Source organism: Malus sylvestris, chromosome 2 (assembly GCF_916048215.2).
Source record: "Malus sylvestris chromosome 2, drMalSylv7.2, whole genome shotgun sequence".
NCBI lineage: Eukaryota > Viridiplantae > Streptophyta > Magnoliopsida > Rosales > Rosaceae > Malus > Malus sylvestris.
In genome coordinates this window covers 6,120,565-6,134,404 of record NC_062261.1, presented here as the reverse complement: position 1 = coordinate 6,134,404, position 13,840 = coordinate 6,120,565, and the positions used below count along the sequence as shown (strand labels likewise).

General features: G+C 42.8%; 1 protein-coding gene across 7 annotated transcripts in view; it reads right to left on the bottom strand.

The window, feature by feature from the left end:
• LOC126606028 (UDP-glycosyltransferase 91C1-like) overlaps positions 1-13,840 on the bottom strand; it is a 101,460-nt gene that overhangs the window by 26,098 nt on the left and 61,522 nt on the right. The window contains exon 2 of one of the 7 annotated variants that reach the window (XM_050273513.1): positions 12,798-13,302. The exons of 5 other annotated variants lie outside the window; for them this stretch is intronic. In XM_050273513.1, the coding sequence (XP_050129470.1) occupies positions 12,798-13,302 (505 nt within the window). Of the gene's footprint in view, positions 1-12,450; positions 13,832-13,840 lie in introns of those variants that run through there. One more of the 7 variants, XM_050273498.1, reaches the window with a different exon arrangement.

Here is a 13,840-nt window from a genome sequence, read left to right as displayed (position 1 = left end):
TATTTGTCCTCCATTGATGAAGCTTTTGTGGGCACCATAAATTGATTGTGCTTCGCACTATCTTGATGAACATAGTGCGAAGCTTTTGAGATTGATATTTGTCCTCCATTGATGAAGCTTTTGTGGGCACCATAAATTGATTGTGCTTCGCACTATCTTGATGAACATAGTGCGAAGCTTTTGAGATTGAGAGTTGAATCCCATTGATGAAGCTGCTGTGTTCCCCCTTCCTTTTTTTTTTTTTTTTTTTTTTTGTTTGGGAAAACTAGAAATTTGAAAATGTGGGAGAGACAACGTATACAAATTTTGCTTCCATACTGCTAAGCGAGAGATTGTAATGCAAGCCACATCTTGTAGTAGTCGAAGGTTTGGATGAACCATATAAATTGAATTTGCTTCAAACAGTCTTGATCAAGAGCGTTTGAAGCTTTCTATGAGTTGTAGTGTTTGCATTGTTACAGAGGGGAAATGTCTGAAGCAGATGCAAGAGGGCTGAAGAGCTTGATCTTCGTATACCATGCACTGAAGCCATTGTTGGCTTGCAATAAGACTTTGTTGGTGACTATAGCTCTTGTTAGGCATAAGTGCTCCCCTAGTTGAGTTGTAAAGCTTGATGGTTTTTGATTATTTGTGAATGCTAGGAGTTCACATGTACAAGTTGTACCACTCGTCTTCTGGTTAATGGAATGAATGGTAGGTTGCTTTCATCACTTGGTTGGTGGTACGAATGTGAATTCCTTAATCACCTTTCATCACATTTCATTACCTAGTTGGTGACATGAAGGAGAGTACGCGTTGTACATTTCATCACCTGGTTGGTGGCATGAAGGAAAGTACGCGTTGTACATTTCATCACCTGGTTGGTGGCATGAAGATGAGTTCCTTCTTCACCTGATTGGTGATAAGGGTGGCAAGTTTCCAAATAATATTAGAGTACGGGTTGTACATTTCATCACCTAGTTGGTGGTACGAAGGTGAGTTCCTTCATCACCTAATTGGTGAGAATAAGGGCAAGGTGTCGAGGCACATTGTGGCAAATGTCGAATGACACAAAGTGTGTTGAACCCTTTCGAAGCACAGTTGGCTTATGTATGGATGTGTTGGAATGTATGATGTTTATGTATGAATGTGTTGGAATGTATGATATAGATCCTTTGTATAGTCTTGTTGACACATACTTAGATTTTGTTTTGTATTGGAAACATTTGCGTTGAAGCTTTAACACTTGAGTGTTTCATTGCTCAGAATGGAAAAGAGTTTATGGCCGAGTTGGCTAAATCACCTCTTTATTGAATTCATACCAAATGGTCTTTGTTACATAGGATGTCGAACGGCTGTAGCTTAACACTTGTACAATGTGAGTCTATTTGTAATAGTACTTCAAGTGGTCAGCATTCCATGGATGGCCAAGGGTCTTGCCGTCGGAGTTTCTGAGCTTGTAGGAGCCAGGGCGGCTGATGCCGACGACCTCGAACGGTCCGTCCCAGTTAGGACTGAGTGTTCCTTCACTCGGGACCCTATCACAGAGTAATCTTTTCTTTAGTACCCAGTCTCCCACTTTGAAAGAGCGAGGTTTGACCCTTGAGTCGTAGTAGTTGGAAATGCGCTGCTTGTAGGCGACATTCCTCAGGTGAGCCTGATTTCTGTGTTCCTCGACTAGATCCAGGTTGAGGGTGAGTTGTTTGTCGTTCTCACTCTGTATGTAATTCTGGATTCAGTATGTTGCTTGCTCAAGCTCAACCGGGACAACTGCTTCTGTACCAAAAGCAAGTGAGAATGGATTTTCTCCTGTGGAAGTCCGATATGAAGTGCGGTATGACCAAAGAACTTGGGGTACGAATTCTGGCCAACAACCTTTAGCTTTGTCCAAGCTAGTTTTCAGAGTGCGCTTGATTATTTTGTTAACGGCCTCGACTTGTCCATTAGACTGGGGATGGGCTGGAGAGGCAAAACATAAGTTGATGTTGAACTTAGAGCAGAACATCTTGAACTTCTTATTGTCGAACTGCCGCCCATTGTCCGTGACTATCGCATTGGGAATGCCGAATCTGCAGAGGATGTTCTTCCATACGAAGTCTTCTATTTTTCCCTCAGTAATGGTTGCCAAGGGTTCTACATTAGCCCACTTTATGAAGTAGTCAACTGCAACGATTGCATAGCGGACTTTGCCCTTCCCTGCAGGCATTGGGCCGATCAAATCAAGTCCCCATTGGGCGAAGGGCCAAGGGATGATCATAGGAGTGAGCGGCTCGGGAGGGGAGTGAGGGATAGTGGCGTAGCGTTGACACTTATCACAGGAGCGAGATATTCTGATGGCATCTTGGTGGAGTGTTGGCCAATAGTATCCTTGGCGAAAAGTCTTGTGTGCTAGGGATCGAGACCCAGCATGATCTCCGCAGACTCCTTCATGTATTTCCCGAAGGACAATTTCCGCCTCCGCAGGTGTAAGGCATTTTAGGTATGGCAGGGTAAAACCGCGCTTGTAGAGTTGGTCATTAATGATCAGGTAGCGAGCAGACTTGTATCGAATCTGCTTAGCTTGGACTTTGTCATTTGGGAGGGTGCCATGGGCAAGGAATTTATAAATTGGGGTGATCCAACTATCTCCTTGTTGTAAATTGCACACCTCCGCGACCATGGTGCTTGGTGCTGCCAACAATTCGACATGAATTTTTCTCCCAATCTTGTCTTCCACTGCCGAGGCGAGGCGAGCCAAAGCGTCTGCATGACTGTTTGCCGCTCGAGGAACTTGGGTAATCTGGTAGTGGAAGTGCTTGAGCAAAAGTCGTGTTTGCGCAAGATATGCTGTCATTGAGCTATCCTTAGCATCAAAGTTGTTCGTGACTTGGTTGACCACTAATTGGGAGTCACTGAAGATATCAATTTGTTTAACCCCGAGGTGCTTAGCCAAACGTAAGCCTGCTAGAAGGGCTTCGTATTTGGCCTCGTTGTTCGATGCCTTGAATTTAAAACGAATAGCGTATTCTATCGCCACTTTGTCTGGGGTAGTGAGGACTAATCCTGCTCCGCAGCCCTGTTGGTTGGATGAGCCATCAACATACAGACTCCATGCTGGGGTTGTTGATTCTATCTTCTGAGCTTCCGATGGTAATGAAGCTACTGCTTCAGGTGTAGAAGCAATGTCAACAGGATATGTGAAGTCGGCGATGAAATCTGCTACTGCTTGCCCCTTTTCGGCTGGTTTTGGTTGGTAGGAGATGTCAAACTCACCCAATGCTATCGCCCATTTAATCATTCGCCCAGACGTGTCAGGACTCTGGAGTATCTGTCGAATAGGGTGATTGGTAAGCACGATGATGGCGTGTGCTTGGAAATAAGGGCGAAGTTTTCGAGCAGACATGACTAATGCTAGAGCTAATTTCTCAATGTTGGAGTATCGTGTCTCCGCATCTTGTAGGGCCTTGCTAGCATAGTAGACGGGCCGTTCGACACCATTGTCCATTCGAATAAGAACAGAACTGACTGCTAAAGCCGAAACCGATAGATAGATGATGAGAGTGTCACCAACTTCTGGTTTGGAGAGTAGAGGGGCTTTACTCATGTACTCTTTGAGGTTCCTGAATGCCTTGGCACATTCCTCTGTCCATGTAATGTACTTCTTATTTCCCTTGAGTGCTTTAAAGAAAGGAGCACATCTGTCTGTAACCTTAGAGATGAATCTGGTTAAGGCTGCCACCTTGCCAGTAAGGCTTTGGATGTCTTTTGAAGTTATTGGCTCTTTCATGTCGAGGATTGCTTTGATCTTTTCGGGGTTAGCTTCAATGCCTCGTTGGCTAATCATGAAGCCTAAGAATTTGCCAGAGCCCACGCCGAAGGCACATTTGTTGGGGTTCAACCTCATTCGATACCTCTTTAGAATGGTGAAAGTTTCAGATAGGTTGGTGATGTGTTGATCAGCATGTTTGCTCTTGACTAGCATATCATCAACGTAAACTTCCATGCTCTTCCCAATTTGTTCGGCGAACATTGAATTGACCAGTCTCTGATAAGTTGCTCCTGCATTCTTTAGGCCGAAAGGCATGACTTTATAGCAATATAGTCCCCTGTCAGTAGTGAAGGCCGTGTGTTCTTGGTCTGAGGGGTTCATGAGGATTTGGTTGTATCCTGAATAAGCATCCATGAAGCTCAAGAGCTCACACCCTGCCGTAGAGTCTATAAGTCTATCAATGAGAGGAATAGGGAAACTATCATTCGGGCATCCTTTGTTTAGGTCGGTGTAGTCGACACACATTCTCCACAAGACCTTTTGAAGCAGGAGACTTTCCTTGGTCGGATTTTTCTTAACAAAGACAACATTTGCTACCCATGTTGGGTAATTGACTTCACGAACAAAGCCTATGTCCTTGAATTTTTCAACTTCTGCTTTCATCGCCTCGTATCGCTCAACATCATAAGATCTTCGCTTCTGTTTTACTGGTTTGGTCTTGGGATCAATACTCAAGTGGTGACAGATGATATCGGGAGAGATGCCCGGCATATCTTTATATGACCAAGCGAAGACCTCGGCGTTCTCTTGCAAAAAGGAGATCAGCGACAACCGAATGGGTGGTGACAAAGTGGTGCCAATCTTCACCATACGGTCTGGATGGTCTTTGGAGATAGAGACCTTCTCTAACTCTTCAGCGGGTTGTGCTTACTGGGTGAAGGAGTCATCTCGAGGGTCGTCGGGTTGACTGTTGCCATCCTGAAGACCCGAGTTGGATTCATCTGGACAGGTCTTTACGACTTGGTTATGTATAAAGAGAGTCTCCTTGGGGACAGACAGGTGTTGTTGTTTGACTGAAGTGTTGTAACATGATCGAGCACTAAGTTGATCTCCCCTGATGTACCCATTGCCGAAATGGGTTGGAAACTTCATCAACAACATATGTGTGGATACCATGGCCTTAAGATCATTGATGCCTGTGCGCCCAAAGATGACATTGTATGCCGTCGGGCAGTTGACCACTAGGAAGTTAGTGGTAATAGTAACTGTGTAGGGGCCTGTACCAATGGTGAAGGGTAAGTGTATACTCCCTAAAGGTTGCACGATATCGCCAGAGAAGCTTATCAGAGGAGAAATCGAGCGATCGAGCAAGTGTTCAGCTACATTAAGTGCCTTGAAAGCTTCAGCAAACATGATATTGACTGAAGCACCTGTGTCTATCAGGATTCGTTTCACATCAAAATTTGCTATGTGAGCTTCCACGATCAGCGGGTCATTGTGAGGGTAGATGATACCTCTTTCTTCCTCAGGGTAGAAACATATTGGATCCCAGTTAGGCTTTTGATACTTGCCTCCTCTGATGTCTTCCACGTGAAACACTTGATGGCCAGGTCTCAAAGTTCGTTCACTATTTTTCATGGCCCTATTGGAAGATTCAGACATGGGTGTGCCGCCGCTTATGGAATATATCACATTCACCTGGCGTTGGTTACGGTTATCCCTTGGAGGGTGAAGGAGGAACTGATCAATTTTTCCTTCACGTGCCAAAGCTTCAATATGGTCACGGAGGATAATGCACTTCTCACTATCATGGCCATTATACTCGTGGTAGCAGCAAAACATGCCCGTGTTCTTCGTGGACTTGTAATCTGGTTGTCTTGGCTTTGGCTTTGGTATCAGGTGAGCTATACTGGGGTAGATGGCAGCACATGTAGCATTCAAAGAGGTGTATGTCTCATACCTCGGGGTAGGGCCTGTCTTGACACGTGATTGGCCCACTGCGTTGACTGCCTGGGGGCGGGCATTATTGTGACGATATCCTGAGTTATCGCGATAGTGCCCCTTATTCTTTTTATTAAAATGAGATTGGTGAGGATGGAAGTCTTTCCTTTTGCCCTAAGATTGATATGTCTGCGGACTTGGCGAAGCATTAAATGAGGCAGGGGGGTGTGCTGCTACCATTTGGAAGGTTGATGTCTTTTCATTCGATTGGATATGGCCTCCACTCCCTTCTTGCTGATAAGGGGTGACTGTAGAGGGTTTCCCTTGATATGTCCTTGCCTCGGCGGAGGCATGGTTGTAAGCTTGTGTCATCACCTCAGAGTAAGTCTTCCAAGTGTTGGCATTGATCATGTACTTGAAGAAACAGTCACGTAAGCCTGCCGTGAAAGCCTTGAGGGCGGTCTTGTCATCTGCCTCAGCGCAGCGAGAATACTCATGGCTGAAGCGGCCAACGTACTTTCGTAATGACTCGTCCGGCTTCTGGCGAATAGTGTACAAGTCATCTGCGGAATGCAAGTGATCGGTCTGGAAGATGTGTTGAGAGACAAACAGCTTCCTCAACTCTTCAAATGAGTCTACTGTCTCAGGTGGAAGACGGCAATACCAGTTTAAAGCTCCGTCAGAGAGGGTGGAGGGGAAGAGAAGGCACCGTTCTTTGTCGGTGTGTCCCCGGTATACCATGGTGGACTCAAAGAGGTTAAGGTGTTCAATCGGGTCTTCCCTTCCAGTATAGAGCTGTAAGTCAAGCTTCTGCTTTGTCTTCGCTTGGAGGGGAGTGTTGAGGATCCTTCTTGTGAGAAGGCCAGGCCTGGGTTGGTTCCAGTCAGGTATCTCGGCTTGACGTTCAGCCTTCAGCTTGTTTACTTCCTCAAGGAGCTGCAGGACAAGGGGGTCCTGAGCGGAGTCGTGCACCACCGAAGTTTTCTTCTTTAAGTCCTCATCGCCTCTTGGAAGTAGAAAAGTTTGATCAAGATAGCGTGATCTTTCTCTGGACTCGCCACACTGACTTCTAGAGTGAGTATGTCGGAATGTTTCCGAGTCCCCTGTACCTTCATATTCCTCTGGGACTTGTTGCCCATTCTCTAGATTGGCGGCTGGCCTGGGTCGTGGAAGAAGACCGAGTCTTTTAGAAACCCTTGGGTCATTGATCTTCGAGCTTATGTGGATGGGATTCTCTCGACGTTGCTTTAGGAAGTCTCGACAATCGCGATAGACAGCTTTTGATCCTTCCACTCCCTCTGTGAGGAGGTGTTTTCCTCTACTTCTCCTGCTTCGGGTTGAAGCAGCTGGGTTGAGAGAAGTCTCATGTTGATTATCACATTGATGTGTAGCTCGATCCCTATCAGGGATGTCCGTGTCGGATATCGGCGACCCTCCGTGTTGGGGGGCATTCAGTTGATTGTTGACCTCAACAGGGGCGACGAGCTTATGTGTTTGAGCCTGCCTAGCCTCGTGAAGCATCTCGAAAAGTTTTTCATATTGTTCCTGGAGGACTTCATTCTTCATCGCTATCTTGTTGTTCTGAACCTCTAGCTCATCGACTTTAGCTTGAAGAGTAACTCTATTTCCTTCCTGCTTTCGTTGCTTCATACTAGGTCCAGCGGGGGTGTCATTCTGTGTGCTGTGGCTTCTTTCGCTCCCCATGTCGGAGAGAGATGCTTGGCCAAAAGAGGGTGTACGAGCAGTGGAAACCAGCTTGACAAAGCTGAAGAGAGTGGGAATAAGTGTCGTTTCCCACAGACGGCGCCAAATGTTGATGCACAAAATCAGCGAGGACTTTGGTACAACAGAAAGTGTCAGGTTTTGTGACCTTCGCTTGGTTGCTTCGGTCACTAGTGAGGATAAGTACGTAAATGAATAGAGATAGAGAAGCAAACACAGGATGTACGTGGTTCACCCAGATTGGCTACGTCCACGGAGTAGAGGAGTTCTCATTAATTGTGAAGGGTTTACACAAATACATAGGTTCAAGCTCTGGTTTAGTGAGTTCTAGTGAATAGTTTAGTACAAAATGACATTAGAGATTATTGTGGGAGAATGATCCCTATTTATAGAAGAGAGTTTCTAGTTTTGTTCTAATATTGACACGTGTCGTGTTATGATTGGCTTCTGATGTTGACACGTGTCGTGCTGTGATTGGCTTCTGATGTCGACACGTGTCGCATTGTGATTGGCCTTCTGGTTGAAGGGAAACTCTTCTGGGTCCTTGACGGTATAACGTTGACCGGTGCTCAGTAGTTTCGGGATTAGTCAAGTATGGTACAAACAATTATATATATGTTTCTGTAATTTATCTAAAGTTATATAGTTTAGAGATATCGTAATGCATTATATTAATTCATTGTTAGACAGATAAAAGAAATTGTTAAAAACATTACGGCCATAATGGTTGGCTAATAATGGTTGTATGAGAACAGTTATAAAAAATTGTAGCATAAATTGTAAATAACTTATATTAATAGGTTACTTATTTTCTTATGTGGCAATTTATTTAAATTTTGGGTGTTTATTGAATGTTTATTCATAAGTGGGTTTTTATCCAAGGTATATATTGTATGGATCTATATCCAAATAATACTTCAAAGAATGACGAACAATATGTTCCGAGTGTTAACGCAAAGTCCTTTCTGACTCGGATAGGCCTAAAGGTAACATAAACCTAAAAGAACACGAGCCCAAAGGAAAGTTAAAGTCTAATCAGCATGGGAAGATGAAGCCGAGCACTTTAAGGAGCCCATGACCTCCAAGGATCCAATTAGCAATCAAGTCAATCAACAATCAAGTCAAGCACCATAAAGTGTTTTCCAAGCACAAGATTGCAAGATGGGCCATTGACAACTTTAGGTACTGTTTGGTACGTGGGACGGGACGAGCCGTTCCGTCCCACGTTTGGTGCGCCTAAAAACTGTGGAACGGGTTGTCCCATGGGACGAAATTTGACTGATTTTTTGTTCCACCTCTTTCCCCTAGAACGACCCGTTCCACATCTGTGGAACACAAATTTATAACATTTTATGACAAAATTTCTCCTTATCTTTTTCAATATTTACATCATCCGTTCCGTCCTATTCCGTCCCGTCCTGTTCTATCTCGTTCCATCCCGTCTGCGTACCAAACGATACCTTAAGGCACGAGAGCCTGGGAGCAAAAAGAGTAGGCTTACTTATATGTCAATTCTGAGCCACGAGACAACTAGACGAAAAGATAAAGGCCAACAAAGGGACATAAAGGCTGACAGAAGGGCCACTAGGATATGAGTCCCCATAAACTCCAGGCCCAAGTAAGGTGCTCGGCTACATTGTCCCAAGAAAGGACACGAATGGACTTGCACAAGTGTCAACCCGTTGCCACGTGTCAGCCAAATAATGAAAAGACCATTAACTTATGTCTATATGTGCGTTCGGCACATTAAATACAAAGGAAGTGATATACTTAAGTCTAGAAGCTGAAGACTCGGGAAAAGGGCCTTTATAAAGAGAATGAGTACTTCTTAGAGGGGGTCAGACGAATTGAGAGAGAAATTATAATACATCCAGCCGAACGCTATTTGTAACTTTATTCTCCATTTATAAAAGAGACTCAGTTGATGTAGCCCAATTTTCATGGGTACACTTAGATCCTGTGCCTATTCCTATTTGTATTCAAAGCCTAAATCCATTAAAGGTAGCACTTGACCCATTCAACCTTTGTTAGCCTCATCAGTTTTGGTGTTAAAAAGAAATATTAAAATTTTATCGTAACAATAAAATGGACAGATAGTTTCATATTGAAATGAATTTGTAAGGATGGTCTATGAATCAAGAATTACACAACAAACGGTTCATTTTGTTGACGTTCGATGTGGAAAAAATGAAGATCCTTTCCCTTAAAGGGTATATATGTATATGCATATATATGAGAAGTTTCATGTGTGCTTGGAATACAAGATGATACACTACAACATGTAATCATATAAGTGGACAACATGACAGATATATTCCACTTTAGGATTTATTTTCTAATATCACTTTACTCATATTATGACACCACGTGATGTATTATCTTAAACCGGATACACTGAAAAATTTGTCTATATATAGGCATGGGTAGATTTATTAAAGAACCTGGGTAGTCTTGAAACCATCCGAAAACTTGAATAAGTGGTTGTGAGGACCTTCGAGGACGACCCAAATTTGGATATGTGGTGGAGGAGGAGCAGCGGCACTGCACTGTTCTGGTATTCTGCAAAGTCTTAAACCAGAAAGAGAAGAAGACCAAACATTTTCTTGAGATGAAACGGTGTATTTTGGCCAAGTCAAGAGGAAAAGAAGACTTCAATGAAAGGGTGCGTCTAGGCCAAGTCATTTAAATAAAAATGAGTGCTTTGATATACAGTTAGATGACTTCATCCCAAAGCACGTAGGAGGCTGAAAGCCTCACCAATTTTTATCAAAAAAACAAAAGTGTCCGACTTTAAAGGGAGTCAATTTATCAATTTTAATTCTAAATTCCTAATTGACAGTCCACTTTACCACTTTTAATTATGTCTGATATCTTTTTTCCATCATTATTTAATTTTTTTTTAACAAACGATATTATATACATTAAAAAAATGTAGACTTAGTATCATAATAGGCTAACAATAATATGATTCAAATTTGTCTTTAACGATAATCGAACTTAAGACCTCTCATTTACAAGTGAAGATGAATACCACTAGACTATAGTACTAAGTGGCAATCCCTTATTTTTAAATTTAAATAAGTTTTCTATTTTAGTCTAAATTAATCATATAAAATGTTGAACTTATAATAGATTATAGTTTTTATCAGTGTTATGTTATAGGCCTATTTGACTGAACTGTATAAGAAGAGAGAGATATAATTCTAAGGTGTGTTATTTCACTTCATTTATTTATAGTAGTAGATAAGGTTAAATCCTTACCCTATCAGGATTACAACACTGATAAGAATTAAACTACTGAAGGGAATATACAAGATGCTCCTAGATACATTAGGATTTACACAATCACATTCTTAATCTAATAGGACTGCAACACGTTCAAATTTTTTAGAATAAAATTTCAATATATTAATAATGAAATCGGGTTCTCTTTGGAAGTCTAGCCTACCAAGGTGTATAACTTTTAAAACAATATTTTGCGTTCGATTTTTTAGAATAAAATTTTGATATGTTAATAATAAAATTTGGTTCTCTTCGGAACTCTAACCTACGTACCAAGTAGTATGACTTTTTAAACAATTTTCGACATTCGATTTTTTAGAATAAAATTTCAAATATGTTAATAATGAAATCGGGGTTGTTTTTGAAAGTCCAGCTGTTTGGACCCAAATTTACACCATCAGTCCTTGTAATCAAGGCCGTTGAGTAAGCATAGTTCTCAACCGTCGGATGGAAAAGTGAAGATATTTTTGTTAAAGGATAATATTATGGTTTTATCATAATAATCTTTTAATACGAATTATCTGCATCTTCTTAAACCAGATAAATAGGATTCGAATTATATTCCAACGGAGATGCAGGTGGAAAAGTCCGATTTAATTTGGATTTGTTAGCAGTGTACCGTGTGGGTTAGAGCAACTCGACTTGGATTCTTATCACGTGGCATAGCATGGGATTTGCAAGGCTTGGATAATGGTGAGATAGGAGACCGAAGTAGGCTGGGTTATTTATAGATGTTGTCAGATGAATTGAATTGATGATGGGTTTGGTCTGTGCATGCCGTGTGAAAGGTTGCCTGTTATATAATTATATAATTATATATATATATGATTATATATATATTTTTTTTATTGATGGCTGTCGTAACCTGCATATGGCAAGAAAAGCAAGCCTAGCCTAGCTAGGCTTTTAATTATGATGGGATAAGTCAGGATTGATTTTTATTATCTTTGAGGAATCAACCATTTGAAGATAGGCTTTAGCATCTATGTCGCGAATCAGTTGTTTAGAGTTGCAGTCGGACTTTACGCAATTATCTAGTCATGCCAAGCAAGTACATCAGTCCTATAAATACAGATGCAATGACAATGGGAAAAAGACCTCCAACTCAACACATAAACTGCCATACGCAAACCCTCGCTCTACTCGAAACCTCTTAACAACCTTGAGATTTTTATTTTCTTTTTCGCCAACACATCTTCAATTTGGTTAAACAGCACTGTGAAGGCAACCGGAACATCTTCAGTTTGGATAAACAGCACTGTTGCTGTAGAATCAGCCGACCGCGGAGCACCTTCAGTTTGGATAAACAGCACTGCGACGGGGCCGACTGGTTATCTATCTAAGTCTCGGTTAAGAAGAATTTTTGAATCCTTATCGGCAGAGGTCATCTTATTAGTCTTCTCGACAAATTGAGGTGTTACAAGTTACTACATTTGGCACATTGAAAACCGAATTTGATATTGAACTTCGTAGAACTAGCAGCTTTGTCTTCAGGCTCTAAAACCCGAAGGTCGAGATGTGTTCCTTCATCGGCCGCAGTCGCGAGATTCAGAAGTTAGCAGTGCATCCAACGCAACATCAACATATTTTACTCCTCAACCAAGCTCGGCTGACCAATTGGCATGCCCCGCAAACAACTAAACGACGTAGTTAGCTTATTAGTTACTCGACCTGCACGCCACATAGATTTAGTAGTTTTTAAGATCAACACCAACTTACAAAGAGTATGACTTTTTGACTAATATTTACCGTTCATTCTCAAAATCATTAAAAAAAAGTAGAATAAAAACACTTTTAACATAAACACAAACGTAATGCTTTTCAGAAAATACAATCCTCAAATCAACCACAACTACAAATAGATAAAGATTCAGCTTCCTCGAGTTCTCTTACTAGGATTTTATTTTATCAATTCGATGCCACTTTATTGTCGGTAGAAATAAAAACACAACTAGAAAGCAAGATACCAATTAATTATGCCAATATAGAGGCCCCAAAACATAAAATCTGCAAAGTTGATTAGGTTGAAGTGGGCCAGGTTTCAAGGGTTCGAGTGAATTCGTCCAAGCACCTGTTGTTCAACTCTACGTTGCCAAAGATCTCCTTCATGGCCCATGCATTTGACCTTATTGACTCACCTTCTTTCTCCACCATCACTCGCCTAATCAACTCCGCCACCGAGTCACTCGTAAACGATCCGTCTCGCTCGTCCCTCGGTATCTCCAACCCGACCCGCTTATCATGCATTAGTCTTGCGTTTAGCGGTTGGTCTGAATAAGCACCCGAAAACAAAATCAAAACCCGCCCAAACCGTAGTGCCTCAACAACTGAACTCCAACCGCAATGAGTTAGGAAACCTCCGATCGATGCATGAGCTAGAATCTTAAGTTGTGGGGCCCAACCCCTCCAGACCAAGCCTCGATCCTCCACTCGAGTTTGAAACCCGGGTGGAATGATATCAGCCCCCAACACGCCCTCCACTAACGGGCGATTGTTGACCACCCAAATAAAGGGCAACCCGGATTTCTCTATCCCATGTGCCAACTCGTGCATCAACTCTAGACTCGGAGTCACCTCAGTGCCGAATGCGATGTAAACCACCGAGTTCGGTTTCTTATTTTCGAGCCAACCTCTCAGCACTTCCCACGTCTCATCCCCTCGATCATCAGCGACGCCGTGCTGATGCGCCGCTGAGACTGGCGGCAGCAGCCCGAGTGGAACAACTGGTTTGCCGTAGATCTTCCTGAGCAGACTTACAGCGTCAGATTCGAACTCGGTGCAGCTCCGCATAGTCACAAAATTACAATCTTGAATCGCACCTGCGAGTCTCTGAAAATCGGAGACCTCGTCGTCCATGCAATCCCAGTGGGTCACCATCTCATGCAGTTTAAAAGCAACGTTGGAAGGATAGTCGACCCACTCGGGGACGACAGTAAAGTCCTCCGGCCGCCTGCGTTTATTGCTGAGTAACTCGGACGGAGAACCGATGAAAACCAAGGAATTGGCGTTGGTGACGCTGAAGTAGACCGAGTTGACTCCGAGCTGAGTGGCGACTCGGGGAACCCAGTAGCAAATGAAGTCGTGGACGATCCAGTTGACGCCCGAGTGTTCGATGAAATGGGTGACTGAAGGCTTGAGCAAGTCGTATGCTTTTTTAAGGTATGGGAC